Here is a 13930-nt window from a genome sequence, read left to right on the forward strand (position 1 = left end):
TATTATTTTGGTAGCAAATATGAACACGATGAAGATGACACAAAGAAATTATCAGACTTCGCTCCAAAAAGACTTGGAGCTCTTCTCAAAATTGAAAAGCATCTTGAATCATAATGCTAAAGACATGCAAAAGAAAGTGATGCAGATTTTGAAGGAACACTTTTTTTGTTGAATAAAAGAGGTTCGACGAACGTTTTGAAAAAAAAAAAAATGACAGCATCGCTGATTTAACGATGCCACTTTCCATAGTGGCCATTTTCAAGAGGACGAAATCAATTAGAATGTGTTAACAAAAGTATTTTTATTTGTGTGGTTGTGTCATTATTCGATGGTAACACTTCACAAGCGCTTTTTTTTTTCTTCTAGGATACCTTTCAACCATATTGAAGATCTGTTATAAACCAGCACGCAGTCCAGTGCAACTGACAAGCTATGATATTTTTCAGAACTCACAATGCTGCTGAGCCTGCTTGTCGGTTTAACATTTTGGTACTTGACATTCAAAGGGTCTTTTAAATAATTCTGTTTGGTCATTAAATAAAATAGCCGATGTGACATTTAACAACACTGCTGTCAGTTAACATAATTATATCACGTGCAATGGGAGGATCATAACTTTATTTTTCTTGGTGAAAAGAAATGTCTCACTGATAAATTAAGAAGAAAATTGATTTCGTATTTATTACGTATTTTTTCAGTTTATGGAAACGTTTCTGATTCCATTTTTATTTAAAAAAAACTATTATATATTTGTTTCTAGTTGCTAACTACAGGAACTTTACTGCCTTTTTTTTTTCCCCAATCAGTTCCGAGTTAATCAAGCTTGGGAGCAGGCAAAAAGTTTGTTTCTTCCTCTCAGCAACTTAGTTTTTAACTCCACAACTCCAAAAATCGACCGTAGAACTCACACTAATACGAGTTAGGGTTTAGGATCAATAAATGGTGGCAATTGTCTGTGGTAATCTCTCCCTATGGAAATCTTCGATAGCCATTAGTTCAGTCATTGGTGGTGGCTAAGACTGAAGAGGGAATACCACAGATTTCCAAACGTTAGTTAAGCAAAAACGAGCTTTTTTATATGCTGTCTCGTTTTATTCATATAATTAAATTTTTCTCTAATAGCATCCACTTTAAGTTATATTTTTTGTATTAAACAAAAAGAGACAGGTTTAATTTTTGTTAATTAGCTAAAAATTCTCATTTTTTCCACTCTGATATCCTGTGGGAAGGTCAGACCAACCCTTCCGGATCTCCACTGGTTATATGAAAAAATCACATAATATACATGCAGCGTTGGTCATTTTTTTCCTCTCTTCGTTGATCATACTCGATTTATGTACATTTGTATTGTGATTCGATCTTAATGAAATCAATTACTTTGACATGTACATAAATTTGGCTAGAAATCGTATCAACGGTTTTAAACTCCAGGAAGTTGTACGCAATCCGATTATATTGTGATTAGCACAGCAGAAAGTAGTAGCGAGTCAGTGAGCGCCTTCTGCAGCGCGGAAACGTAAAAAAAAAAAAATCAAATCAAATGTTGAAGTGTTAACCTGTTAAGAATAAATATAACGCGAAGGTTTGTAGAAAGAAAGAAAGCAGAGAGAGAGAGAGAGAGAGAGAGAAAGAAAATAATGAACTTACCATTATTTTCTAGAAAAAGGCAGATTTGCCGAAATAACTTCGTAACACTATATGTTGGAAATCTAAATACGTAATTTTGTTTCGACATTTACGGAGATCTTAGTCACTTTTGCGATTGGCATGTAATACACCTCTTCGACGAATACGATTTTTTTATTTTCCGAAATGGTAAGTTCATTATTTAAGAAAGCAATAACAAACGATATATTTCATTGCTATGTTAGGAAGTAGATTATAATAAGAATGTAATTATTTATAATCTATAATATATTATGTAATATTAAGAAAAATATTTAATGAAAATTTTTTAACTCAAAATAAAAAAGTATGATGTTAATACACCATTATATTTTTTATATAATCTTTTCTATAGTGAAAAGAAACATTTGTATATATATATATTTCTTAACGGGATCAATCGACCGTGAGATGCAATGATTGATTCATTCAATCCAATCCCCTTGCAGGGTAATGGATGGCAATGTTGTAGCCAATGAAGTTCTAACTGCGGTTCGCCTATTGCCGTTACCCTCCTGCCACGATCAGAGCTTTAATTGCTCAATAACACTTTATCCATACACTGTCCTCTACAGATAACGGGGAAGAAGAAAAGCTTTCTTGCTTCGCTCCTTTAAGCCAGTCCTTATAAGGATAAGCATTTCTTAACATGCATTTTCAGTTGCTACGTTACGAAGTATATGTTTTCTTCGTGATTTCATTAGTTTTCTTAAACTATGAATGGATTAATTAAGTATACAGGTAGATGGAAAGAAATGAATTCGCACACATGCAATCAAAACGGAATAGCTGAATGCAGTTCTAAAGGAAAGTTTACTTGTTCTACTACCACCAGATGGCATTGAGGTGGACTGTGCATAAGTATAAGTGCTCTTCAAAGTCACGTGTTGATGACACCTTCGAACTCCAGTAGAAGGGTGGTGATGCATTCTATGCGCGTCCGTAATTTAACTAGGCGATAGGTTGAAGTATGATTGAATCATGTGATCTTTTTATACTCCCTCACTCCCGCCTCTCATCTACTTTCACGCACCCGAATTGAGGTCATATTTGCCTGTTCTCTTCGTCCTCTTGAGCCACAGTTCCTATCTAAAGAGGACGTTTTGAATGGGACTAATTAAGCCCGTCTAAAAGCTATGGTCCCACCAATCCAGGGCATCTGTTCATAGTTTTATTCTTTCAGGAGATTTCATTATCTTCGAATAAACAAAAAAAAAAATAAAAAAAAGATGGGCGGGATATTGGAGAGGGGGATGAATACGAGTTAGCGCTCCCTGTAGCGAAATATCTGAATTAGTTATAATTTAAGACAGGATTATGCCAATAAAAGTGATCATTAAAAAAAAAAAAAAAAACATACGGAAGTTTCCTTAAGGGAAGTAAGTTGTCCCCTTTTATTATGGTCCCTGAAGTATTTTTACTTCGTTCGAACTATACGAAATCCCACCGATCCACTCCTCTGCTTCTCAGTTTACCCTTTTAGCAACTTCTCCTCGAAGGTGAATTTTCTTCACTATTTTATGGAGCTAACAACCTTCAAGCTGTGTTCAGTCACGTGATATTTATTGAATGAATGATGTCAATGCAGTGCGGGGACATTTACGCAGTTTGCCCAATTAGAAAGGGATGCATTAAAGGCTGGTAGAAATCACTTAAGGGTACGCCTTAGGAGGAGCATGCTTCAAGTAATGACAGAGATATGCAAGTGGAGCAGGTTTGTTAGGTGATGTGTGCAGCTGAAGACAGATGTTTCTCTTTCTCTCTCTCTGCCTTTGACCTGGCCATCGAACCACGACTAGACGGAAAAATGTGCCCACTAGGGCAACAGGCTTAGCTAACTCATTGCGTATTGAATAACACTGCAAGGGAATGCATATATTTTAGAATGTTACTCACAAGAACGTATTTTAAATGTTTTCCAGCTGTTTTATTGGCTAACTTCCGAAGCATTTAGTTACTGTAAGTGCTTTTTTTTTCTTGTTTGTGTGTGTTATTACACAAGGTTGCCAAGAGTTTTGTCTCCAGTTTTATGGTTTAACATTTAAGTCAAATAACGTTTTAAATATTTTCAATTAAATAAACACTATTGTTAAAACCAATTTTAAAATAAAATTGTATGTTATGTGCCCCCACCAGGCCTTTATTTACTACCTCAACTCTTTTTCCATATTCATTACTTATACGCAAAGGATGAAAAATATTCAACATCTTGTCTGGAACCTAAAAATACTTCAAAATACTCGTAGGTAGCGCCGTTATTGCTAGTTTAATGAACCATGCGAAAAGCTAGTTGACTTTCTTTTTTATTCAACATAAGATAAAATTTGAATTATAGAGACACGTGGTAGGACTACGTATCTCCATAATACCAACTAAAACTTAGCCATGAAGTGCAATTAAGTATAAATTTTAATTTTTTTTTCATTTTTTGGGGGAGGAGGGGAATTACAAAGTATCATTACAAGCAATTGAGTTAACCATTTTCTACGCAAGAGTTAACTCATTCAAAATGCTTAATGTTTATATACTGGGGGAGGGGGGGATATTAAAAATAATTCTTAAACAATAACGTCAAATTCTCGAAACGGAACAAAAGAGAGGGGAAAGAACTTGATATAAAATTAGGATAATGACACAGATAAACGCTTTTACTGCGGCAGCGGTAAGTATTGTTTCTTTTGCCCTATTGAGCTGTTATAGCTGAATTATTTTTTACAGTAATATAAAAATCACTTAACAGTCAACGTCTATCTACCTAGAAATCGCTTGCTTAATGAATGACAATGTACCACAGGTTTACAACCTTTCAGAGGTAGGATTCACATAAAAACAAACTAATAAACATATCAACACTTATTCAGAGATTCCTAAATTTGAAACTTTCGATCCATGTAGTATTGTTTGTGTAAATCCTGCTCCGTAACAATCCGGATTCTGTCCTAACATAAAAAAATACTGTTCATTACATCTGAAACAACAGCCATCCATCTTACTTACCAATTCTTATTTAAAAATGAAAAAAGAATACCGCCCACATAAAGTTAAAACCCTAAAGTACATTAATCCTGCCCCATAAGCCTCTGGTACATCGTCATTATGCTCTAGATAATTCAGAGAATATTCTAGAAATCAATAATGATTTTTTTTTTTTCCCCAAGCTATTTTAGACCTTCAATAAAAGTGGGATGGTGGTGGTAGTCTCGCACTAGGAGGTGATAATTATCTACTACCTAAAGAGATGTATAAAATATTCGTAACACAGTGGTAAGTGGTTATTTCTAAACCTATCAATCATTCTCAGTCTGCTGAAAGTGTTTCTTCTTTCTATATAAATCCCCAAAATGCACGAAAATCACATATACTAAGTGCAGGAGACTCATTGAGAATGTGATACTTTTTTTCCCGTAACGTTTATTTGCAATAATCTGTAACAGATATCCCAATTTCGATTCAAAAATTGCTTTGCAAGTCAATGTCATACACGCCGCTGGATATTCTTTGTATTTTACTTCCGCTCAATAATTGTAAGATTTTAATCATTTTTGATGTTTTAACGACTTTTAAGATTTTGAAAATGCGTAAAAGTGATGTATTTATAACCCGAACATTACTTCGTCATGTTAGGCAAGGAAACTTCTCTATATACCCTATGTCAAAGTGAATTCCCTTCGCTGAATTATGTGACTTCATTTAATATTATTCTCTCTCAACAGATCAAATCCCAGTTCTTTTCTTATTCTTACTTCTCAACACACATCATCATGCTAGAATATGAGTTCGCAATTTTTCTGTTTGCGATTTAATGCACATATTAATATATATATATATATATTAATATTAATATAATAATTAATATATATATATTAATATTAATATGTGCATTAAATCGCAAACAGATATATATATATATATAACTCCTAATCCCAAGTATGCAAACAATTAAGTTTGCGCATGAAATGAAATATAGTTCAAGTCTAAAGATGGTACAACATCAGGGCAACTCATTGTAAAGGTGGGTAAAGCTCTGATCACTATTCTTAGTATTTTCCATAATGTAAAGCTCATCTCACTAAAAGATGTATACGGCAATACATTATATTATGGGTGGGGTCACTACCCAGACCGGTTTCAACCTTTTTTGAGGTCTCCTCAGTGAGTAGCTAGACCATAAATACCAAGATTTTAGTAATACAGAGCTTTATCAACTTTACCTATACAAGTTGCAACAAGGTGTTTTTATTTTTAATAAGAATCTCTGGAAGAGATATAGATAAAATTAATTTTTTAACTTGGGAATATTGTATATTAGTGTTACCAAGTAATTTTATAAGCTTAGTTGTATGCAAACAATTAAGTTTGCGCCTGAAACATAGTTCAACTCTAAAAAATTAATTTCATCTATATCTCCTTCAGAGATTCTTATTAAAAATAAAAACACCTTGTTGCAACTTGAATAGGTAAAGTTGATAATGCTTTAGGGTCTAGCTACTCACTGAGGAAACCTCAAAAAAGGTTGAAACCGGTCTGGGTAGTGACTCCACCCATAATGTATTGCAGTATACATCTTTTAGTGAGATGTGCTTTACATTATGGAAAATACTAAGAATAGTGATCAGAGCTTTACCCACCTTTACAATGAGTTTCCTGGTGTTGCACCACCTTTAAACTTGAACTATGTTTCAGGCGCAAACTTAATTGTTTGCATACTTGGGATTAGGAGTTAAATAACCAAGCTTATAAAATTACTTGGTAACCCTAATATATATATATATATACGTTAAAGATACCAAGCCATTTTATAAGCTAGGTTTTTTAATATATATTGTGTGTTGGATTTGGTTTTTAACTGTTAACAAATTCTTAAAATTCCTTTCTTTGTCATAAATTTTTCACTTAAGGTTGTAAGTGAAGTATTTCATTTACTAATTCGTGAATCTTAGAAACTTACGTCTCATGTCCGAAATCTTGAGAGTTATAAAATAAATCTTTCTCCAAAACACCATCCCCTCCCACCCACACATACCTACAACTATGCGTAGGTCACTCACAGCATGCTGCTCTACCGGTTAATAAATATGCCACTTACCCTTGGAACACGTGTTTTACGATTAGCCATGTTCTTCTTCTGAGGAAAAAATTCAGTGTTATCCAAATTATAATCACTGTAGAATTCCAGATCCATCTTCCGTAACTGCATAAAGAAGTAAAAAAACAAAAAGTTAAAATTCACTCACATAATCCATCCTAATTAAATAAGTAAAAAATTAGCAATTCGAATTCACTGAATTTGGTAAAATATTCCAGCTAGTTAAAAAACGTGCGCAATAAAATCTGCGAAATTGACGTCATAGCGTTATGTTTCGCGTGAGGTGCAAAACTCGTCTATTTCGCAGCGTGTTTAAAATGTGCCATCGGGGACGAATTATTTTTATCGATAAACAAGTTAGGTTATTACTCGATTTACATATTACGTTGAATATGTGAAATACGATTAAATTTTTTCATGCTTATTAAATGCTAGCATCAAATAAAATTCCCAATTAAATATTTAAAAATGCTCATTTAACATGTAAAATTATATAATTTGAAATTTATATGTTTAATCAAATTTGGGCATTTATAGTGGGAAGATTATATGACAAATTGATTGTTAAAATAATTATTGATTTTAATTTAAAAAAATTTACATAAACTATAAAAAGATATTTCCTAAAAAATATAAATGAATTTCTTTAAAAAAATCTAAATTTTTTAAGAAGGTCGCATATATTGAAATTTTTATTTAATATATTTTTATACTTATGGATTCCATACAATTATATTTTATTTAGGAGGGAAGTGATGATTATCGGACCAAAACCCTGGGTAATGGATGGCAATGCTGTAGCCAATGAAGTTCTAACTGAGGTTCGGCTATTGCTGTTACCCTCCTGCCATGATCAGAGCTTTAATAGCTCAATAACACCTTATCCCTACACTGTCCTCTACAGATAACGGGGAAGATGAAAAGCATTCTTGCTTCGCCCCTTTAAGCCAGTCCTTATAAGGATAGTTTGTATTTAAAATTATTTATATACATATGTGTGTGTAACGCTGGAACATTCATTGAATAAAATGTAACTAACGAAAGAAAAAAATATACAAAATTAAGGACAGTGATGTTAAAATTTATTATTACATATAATTAATGTTATTATTTATTTTACTTGAAAGAAACAGGAGGTGCAGTTATTTAAATTATGCAAAATACATATGGAGTTAAATTTAAGTAAAACATATACAGTTCAAACTTGTATGTATATTTATACTTTTAATATAAAAACATTTATATTTTTAATGTGGCTTAGTTTTTATTTTATATCTTTAAGGCATTAACCGCCTTGCAATTTTGAAAGGTAGTTAATACGACATAGAGTGTTTCCGAATTTAAAAAAAAAAAAAAATCAAGCTTGATATAAATATTGCCCGGCAGTTCATCGAGGCTTTAACATGGAAATACTTCCAACAATCGTCTCTGTATATGAGATCGAACACAGACACTGTTCAGAAAGCTTATGGGAATGTAGAAAGCATCAAACCCATAACAAACAGTACGATCCGATCGCATTACTATACAAACAGTAAGATGATTAGCAGCCAGTATTTGCTATACCAGCTGTCAGGTAGCAGTACATTGCAACAATAGATGGCGTTTATCACTGCGAAATAAGTCCAAAGTCACTCGGTGCTGCAGGGGACATGAGGGAGGGTGGAATAAGAGGGTTGGTTGTAACCCTGGGAAGTTCTGAAACTTGAACGCCACTGTACGTACAGTAGGGTTTGCGTTCGTGGAGACCCCTCCTGAAGTGGTTAAGCGTTATCAAAGCTATGACGTCATTCACTCTAATGTTGTTGGGGGTAATGCGTAGTTTTTGGTTCCAAGGTCGTCGGAGTTGGTTGGGTCTGCCAAAGCCTCGGACAGGGCAAGTCTATGATAATAATGTCACGAGTACTTTATTGAGCGACCGTTTCAGCTGATGAAGAAATATAACCCTTAGACTCAGGTTACTTTTTTTAGGAAATTTCGTACGCTATAGATTACGTAGTTGAGTTATTTTTGATAGTTCAAAATTCCATTGTTTTTATAGGATGGATGGATGGAAATTTCAATTGTTGGAGAGATTTGGTCTAAGAGTTATTGATAAAACAGATGCATTTACATTAAAACACAATTACCATTGTCATTGACAGCATTGTTGTAGTTCTATTGTTGCGTCATGCATAGAGAGTCTTTTGTTAATGTGTCATAGAATTCCGTTCCACTATTGCCTAGAAAGAATTTTCGTGGTATTATTAGCGACCATTAAAAACTCGTGATTGTTGAGGAGCGACTGGGAAAAAAGAAATTCAGCCACATTAGGTTGTATTATTCTGTATTCTACTATGCGAGAAGATCTGTTAAAAACTAAAGTGGAACATAAAACTAAACGGATTTATTCAATGGTTAACCTAAGGCTAACATTGAAGTAATTATTCAAATACATTTTTCTATGTTAAAATTTTCCTCTCTCTGGTCTTGTTTTATGATACAGTACAAGAATAATGTACCTTTATGGGTTTTTTTTTTTTCCGCCTCTTTGAACGCAATGTGGTCACTCCCCTACCTCCTGGGGTTTTCGGAGTGAGATCTCTGTTAGAAGAAAGGTAGGGTCGCAACTCCCTTTCAACACAGAATTAGTAAGACAGTCACAAGCATCCATGTCCACAGATGGATTCGAACCTGCAGCAGGTTGGTTGGAGAGTGGTTTGCTAACTACTCGGTGAACCAGGGCAGCCTTTATGTATACTATCGGAATAATTTTCTTGTAATGGGAATTATTGGAATATTTCTATGTAATATATATGAGAACTGGATTTACATGAAATTGGAGAAAATATTCCCATAAAAATATTCGCCCTGGTGTAGGAAAATTTCCTGATTATTTGTAAGAGGTCTTATATATTGATAACTTGAAACAGATATGATGCCATACTTTTATTATATAATTTAGTATAATAAGTTTTTTTATTAGAAATAAAAATGTAAATTATATTTTACTTAAAAAATTTAGGTAATATTTATTTTTTTAGAATTAATTTTTAAAATTCTAAAAAAATATAAAATAAACCTTTTATATATTTCTTATCATAATATTACAATTAGTTTAAGTTCCCGAGTTGAAATTGTTTAGGGTTTCATCATTACTGATCATTGTAATGATACTGATATTATTGTAATGTTCTTTTCGCTTTACGGAAGTCATTTGCTTGGTTTTGATTGAATTCGTATACGTTTAATTGATTACGGAAATTTATTTAAATTTACACTTTTTTGTCTGTTTTTGTTTGATAATGCTGCTTAAACAACTAGAATCACAAAAAAACATATCGTACATAATATCATAATATTAAAAATAATAAATTAGCAATTGTCTAGAAATAAGAAGTTGATATTTTTACTCATTCAATGAATGTTTTTTCAGAAACTACATCTAATGTAAGTTATAAATGTCTGTATGCGCTCTGAGGAACTCTAGATTCCGCGGAACGCAGTTTAAAAAACACGGACTTAAAGCATATAGAAATTTCGCTGAGTTCCCCTCAATTCTAAAAGCCTAGAGGTGCCAGGCTTCGAATTAGGATAGTAATAGTCCTTAATGGTAAGAGTTAAGATGGACCATCATGGGAAAATTACAGAAAATCTGGAAAACAAACAAGCCAAAATCAAACTATATGAATCAATAATCATACCAAATTATCTATGGAGCAGAAGTATGGACAATTAAGAAAAAAAAAAGAGGAGAAAAAAACTGTTAGCATTTGAAATGAAATGCTTAAGAAAAATAAATAAACAAGTTGAATAGAAAGAAAACAAATAGCACAGTTAGACAAGAATTATCGTATAAGACAATATTAGAAGAAATTAGAAAACAACAACTGAGATGGTTCGGCCACGCTGTTGTACGCATGCGCAGACAGACTAACTAACATCCTAAGAAATACTTTGACAACCGAAAGAAGACCAAGCATCACCTGGCTGAAATCAATAAAGAACATTTCAGGATGTAGAACTTATAATGAACTTTTTCGGAAAGCAAGGAATACAGAAGACTGGAAGATCCCTGCTCAATGGAAGACTCAATCCGTCTTAGATGAAAGAGAAGATTTTAGAAAAAAAAATTGTAACCTCTCGAAAAGAAAACAAGCAGACTAGCTGAGACAAGCCTCGTCAACACAACCCGCTGTGTGCATTGCTTTTAAATCACTTTAATGTTTTTTTTTTATCATTAATAAAATCGTTTAACTGTAACATATATTTTTTTTTATTTTCTACAATAAATATGTGACTGCAGTCTTGTTCTTTGAAGAAATTTGAAACTCTTCCTCAAAGTATATAAAATATTTTAAGCTAAAATCTATCTTTGTATTGCCTATCTGATTGCAGTCGGTTTAAAACCTATGCATGGGAAATTTATCTTTTCAAACTATAAAAAAGGAATAAAATACAAATAAAAACTAAAATATCTTTCCAACAGTAAAATACAAATATGAAGAAAACAACTCCCCTTTAATGTAACTAATGAAGTACGCATAAAGATCAAGTACTATGAAAAAGTTTCTGTGTTAGATTAAATTCTTGTTATTTCTTTATTGTGTTATCTTGAGACTATCGGCATTTTTGACACTGATTTGGAAGCCACCCTGGAATTCTCTTGGTACTATGTACAGTTTACGACTAAATTTAATATTTATTAACTTATGATTCACGTTTTCAGCTTTCTACCATAAATCCATGTTATTTAATGTTTAAAGCAAATGGAACATGGGAACATCCCCTTAGAACATGTTTAGACAAGAATTAACTTGTTAAAATATTAATGATTAGTTGTTGAAGTAATGTTCACGTGATTTGACACCGCAGTGGCTAATGTGGGATATTCAAACCACAAATAAACCTAGTATGAAAGGACCGAAGGCTATTTGGATTGTCAGCAATAAGCAAGTACTACTAAGATAGTTCAAGAATAAATCCATCCTATTCGCAATACTTTTGACATGAAGCGAACAAAAGAGTTGCCACAAGCGATTGTTACGTTTGCTTAAAATCCACTTACGAAGATTAACAAAGGAAGATAAACAAATGAACTTCCTGAAATGAAACCTGGGAATGACTGTTCACCGAAAACATGAATGAAAGTGAAAGAAGAGTTAAAATAAGCCTCGTTATTGAGACAAAAGTGAAATGAATGATTTTTTTTAGTTTAAATTCGGAAAAAAATGTAGATAGTATTTCTAAAATCCAGATCAGTGATCCAAACGTTTCTTTCTTGACTACAATAACCAGGGTCACGTGATATTTCTTATCGTGAACTATTTTAAATAATAGATTTAAAATAGATTCATTTAAAAATATATATATTATTTTAATACATGTAATACTTTATTATACGTCAAACACATGTATAATTTAAATCTAATATTGAAAAAACAAAGCGAATTAATTGATAATTATCATAATTAATTATCAGTTTTATTAAATAAGTCAGCTTCATCCATTTAAAATATCAAATCAATGCTATTCATCTGTCATTTCCGATTACATTAATGAGAAAAGCAATCCTCATTTTTAAACTAATCAAATATTCATCAAAGGTTCTCAAAAAAAATCTTAAAAGATGATAAAACCCACAATAGTTCATTAATACGATTGATGTAAGTAAATTCTCAGGGTGCTCAATGCGGTGGTTTAAATAATGAAAAAAAAAATCGCTTTTATTGTGGATGATGGAAGAATGTACAAAGCCCACTTGCTAGCGATCCATTAAGTATACTGTACTAATATGGAAGTGATAATCCATTTTACAAAGGATTATAAACCTATACATAAAGTACCGTGGGTGGTTTGGATAATCAGGGTGCTTTTTCAAAACTACTTGGAGGCTCTAATAAGCAAGTGGTGATCTCGTGACGCCAATTAATTTCAGCTCCATCTACACCCATTCACGAACATGACCATAGTGGAATTCAAACCATAGCATGTGTAGGTTGGAATGCAAAGAGACATTCATTCGACTAATCACGCTTGTAAAGTGAATTGCTGTACGAAAAGATTTATTAAAATAAAGATTGTTATTTGTTCTAACTCATTGTAACAAATAAAATAAATGCATTGGGTTTCGAAGTGGGAGAAATATTCAAGTCATAGTTCAATTTAAGATTTTTTCTAACTAAATATTTATTAACTACAATATTATCAAAGATTCATATTTTCGTATCAATTTTGTATCTAACTAAAATGTCTAGAAATCATCTTAACTCAAAAAATATTATTTCGCATCTCTTCTTATTAGACTTAAGGAATAACTGAAGACCTTCAAAAAAGGACCAATTTTATCAACTTTTGGAAATTAAATAAAAACTATTCAAAAAATATTTTACTGTTACTTGAAACGTTTGCCAACATACAATATACATAGGAATATATTTGAATAATATTATTAAGATAAAATCCTCTTTCCTCTGAGCTGAATAAGATTCAAAACTTGTAGCTATCCCACTTTTGCGCCAAATTGCATAAAAATACACTAACCTAAGATAAATAATTAAAATAAGTAACAAAACGTTACGAAACTATTTATTACTACACGAGAATATAAACCAGAAAATGTTAAACAACACAGTTTCATGAAAGTAACGATTTCTTGTAATATTTACAGCCAATCGTGAGAATTAATAGCAAAGTTGTATAGTGCAAGAGCTATTATCATCATTCTAACTCTGCACTGGAGCTGCCTCGTTCTGGCACCAATCTATTCAGCGATTCGTTATTATTTATTTACTTTTTTACATACAGTTCTTGACCCAAAATAGAGCTACCTTCTTTTTGCAGCAATGTCTTCAATTATTTAACCGGGCATCATATATGTGTTCGTGCAGATGTATTTTTCGAAATTTAAAGAGCCCAATAATGATAATAATAATAATATTTGGAGCTTATTTTCTAAACACCCTAATTATTTCAAGAAAGAGTACGAGTTTCTAAGTTATTTCTTCATACAATAATCTGAACAAAAACAAAAGCGTTTTTTTTTTACATAACAAGAGAACTTTGTCCTCCACTGTTTTTAAGACATATTGGAAACCTTTGTAGACGCTAAATTTAGGGGAGGGGGGGGGATTAATCCTAATATTTATTGTTCCCGTAGTGCAATCACTCTGAATTCAAAATAACGGATTTCAGAATTTC

The 13930-nt window shown here is 32.3% G+C and overlaps 1 protein-coding gene across 2 annotated transcripts in view; it reads right to left on the minus strand.

Annotated features, from left to right (window-relative positions):
* pnt (ETS transcription factor pointed) overlaps positions 1 to 13930 on the minus strand; it is a 129653-nt gene that overhangs the window by 112387 nt on the left and 3336 nt on the right. For both annotated transcript variants that reach the window (XM_090412696.1, XM_090412695.1), the window contains exon 2: positions 6752 to 6856. In XM_090412696.1, coding sequence (XP_090268822.1) covers positions 6752 to 6847 — 96 coding nt within the window. In that variant the 5' untranslated portion in view covers positions 6848 to 6856. The remainder of the gene's footprint in view (positions 1 to 6751; positions 6857 to 13930) is intronic.

This window comes from Typopeltis vanoorti, chromosome 23, assembly GCF_054136105.1.
Source record: "Typopeltis vanoorti isolate ZY-2024b chromosome 23, IOZ_Tvanoo_1.0, whole genome shotgun sequence".
Taxonomy (NCBI): Eukaryota; Metazoa; Arthropoda; class Arachnida; order Uropygi; family Thelyphonidae; genus Typopeltis; species Typopeltis vanoorti.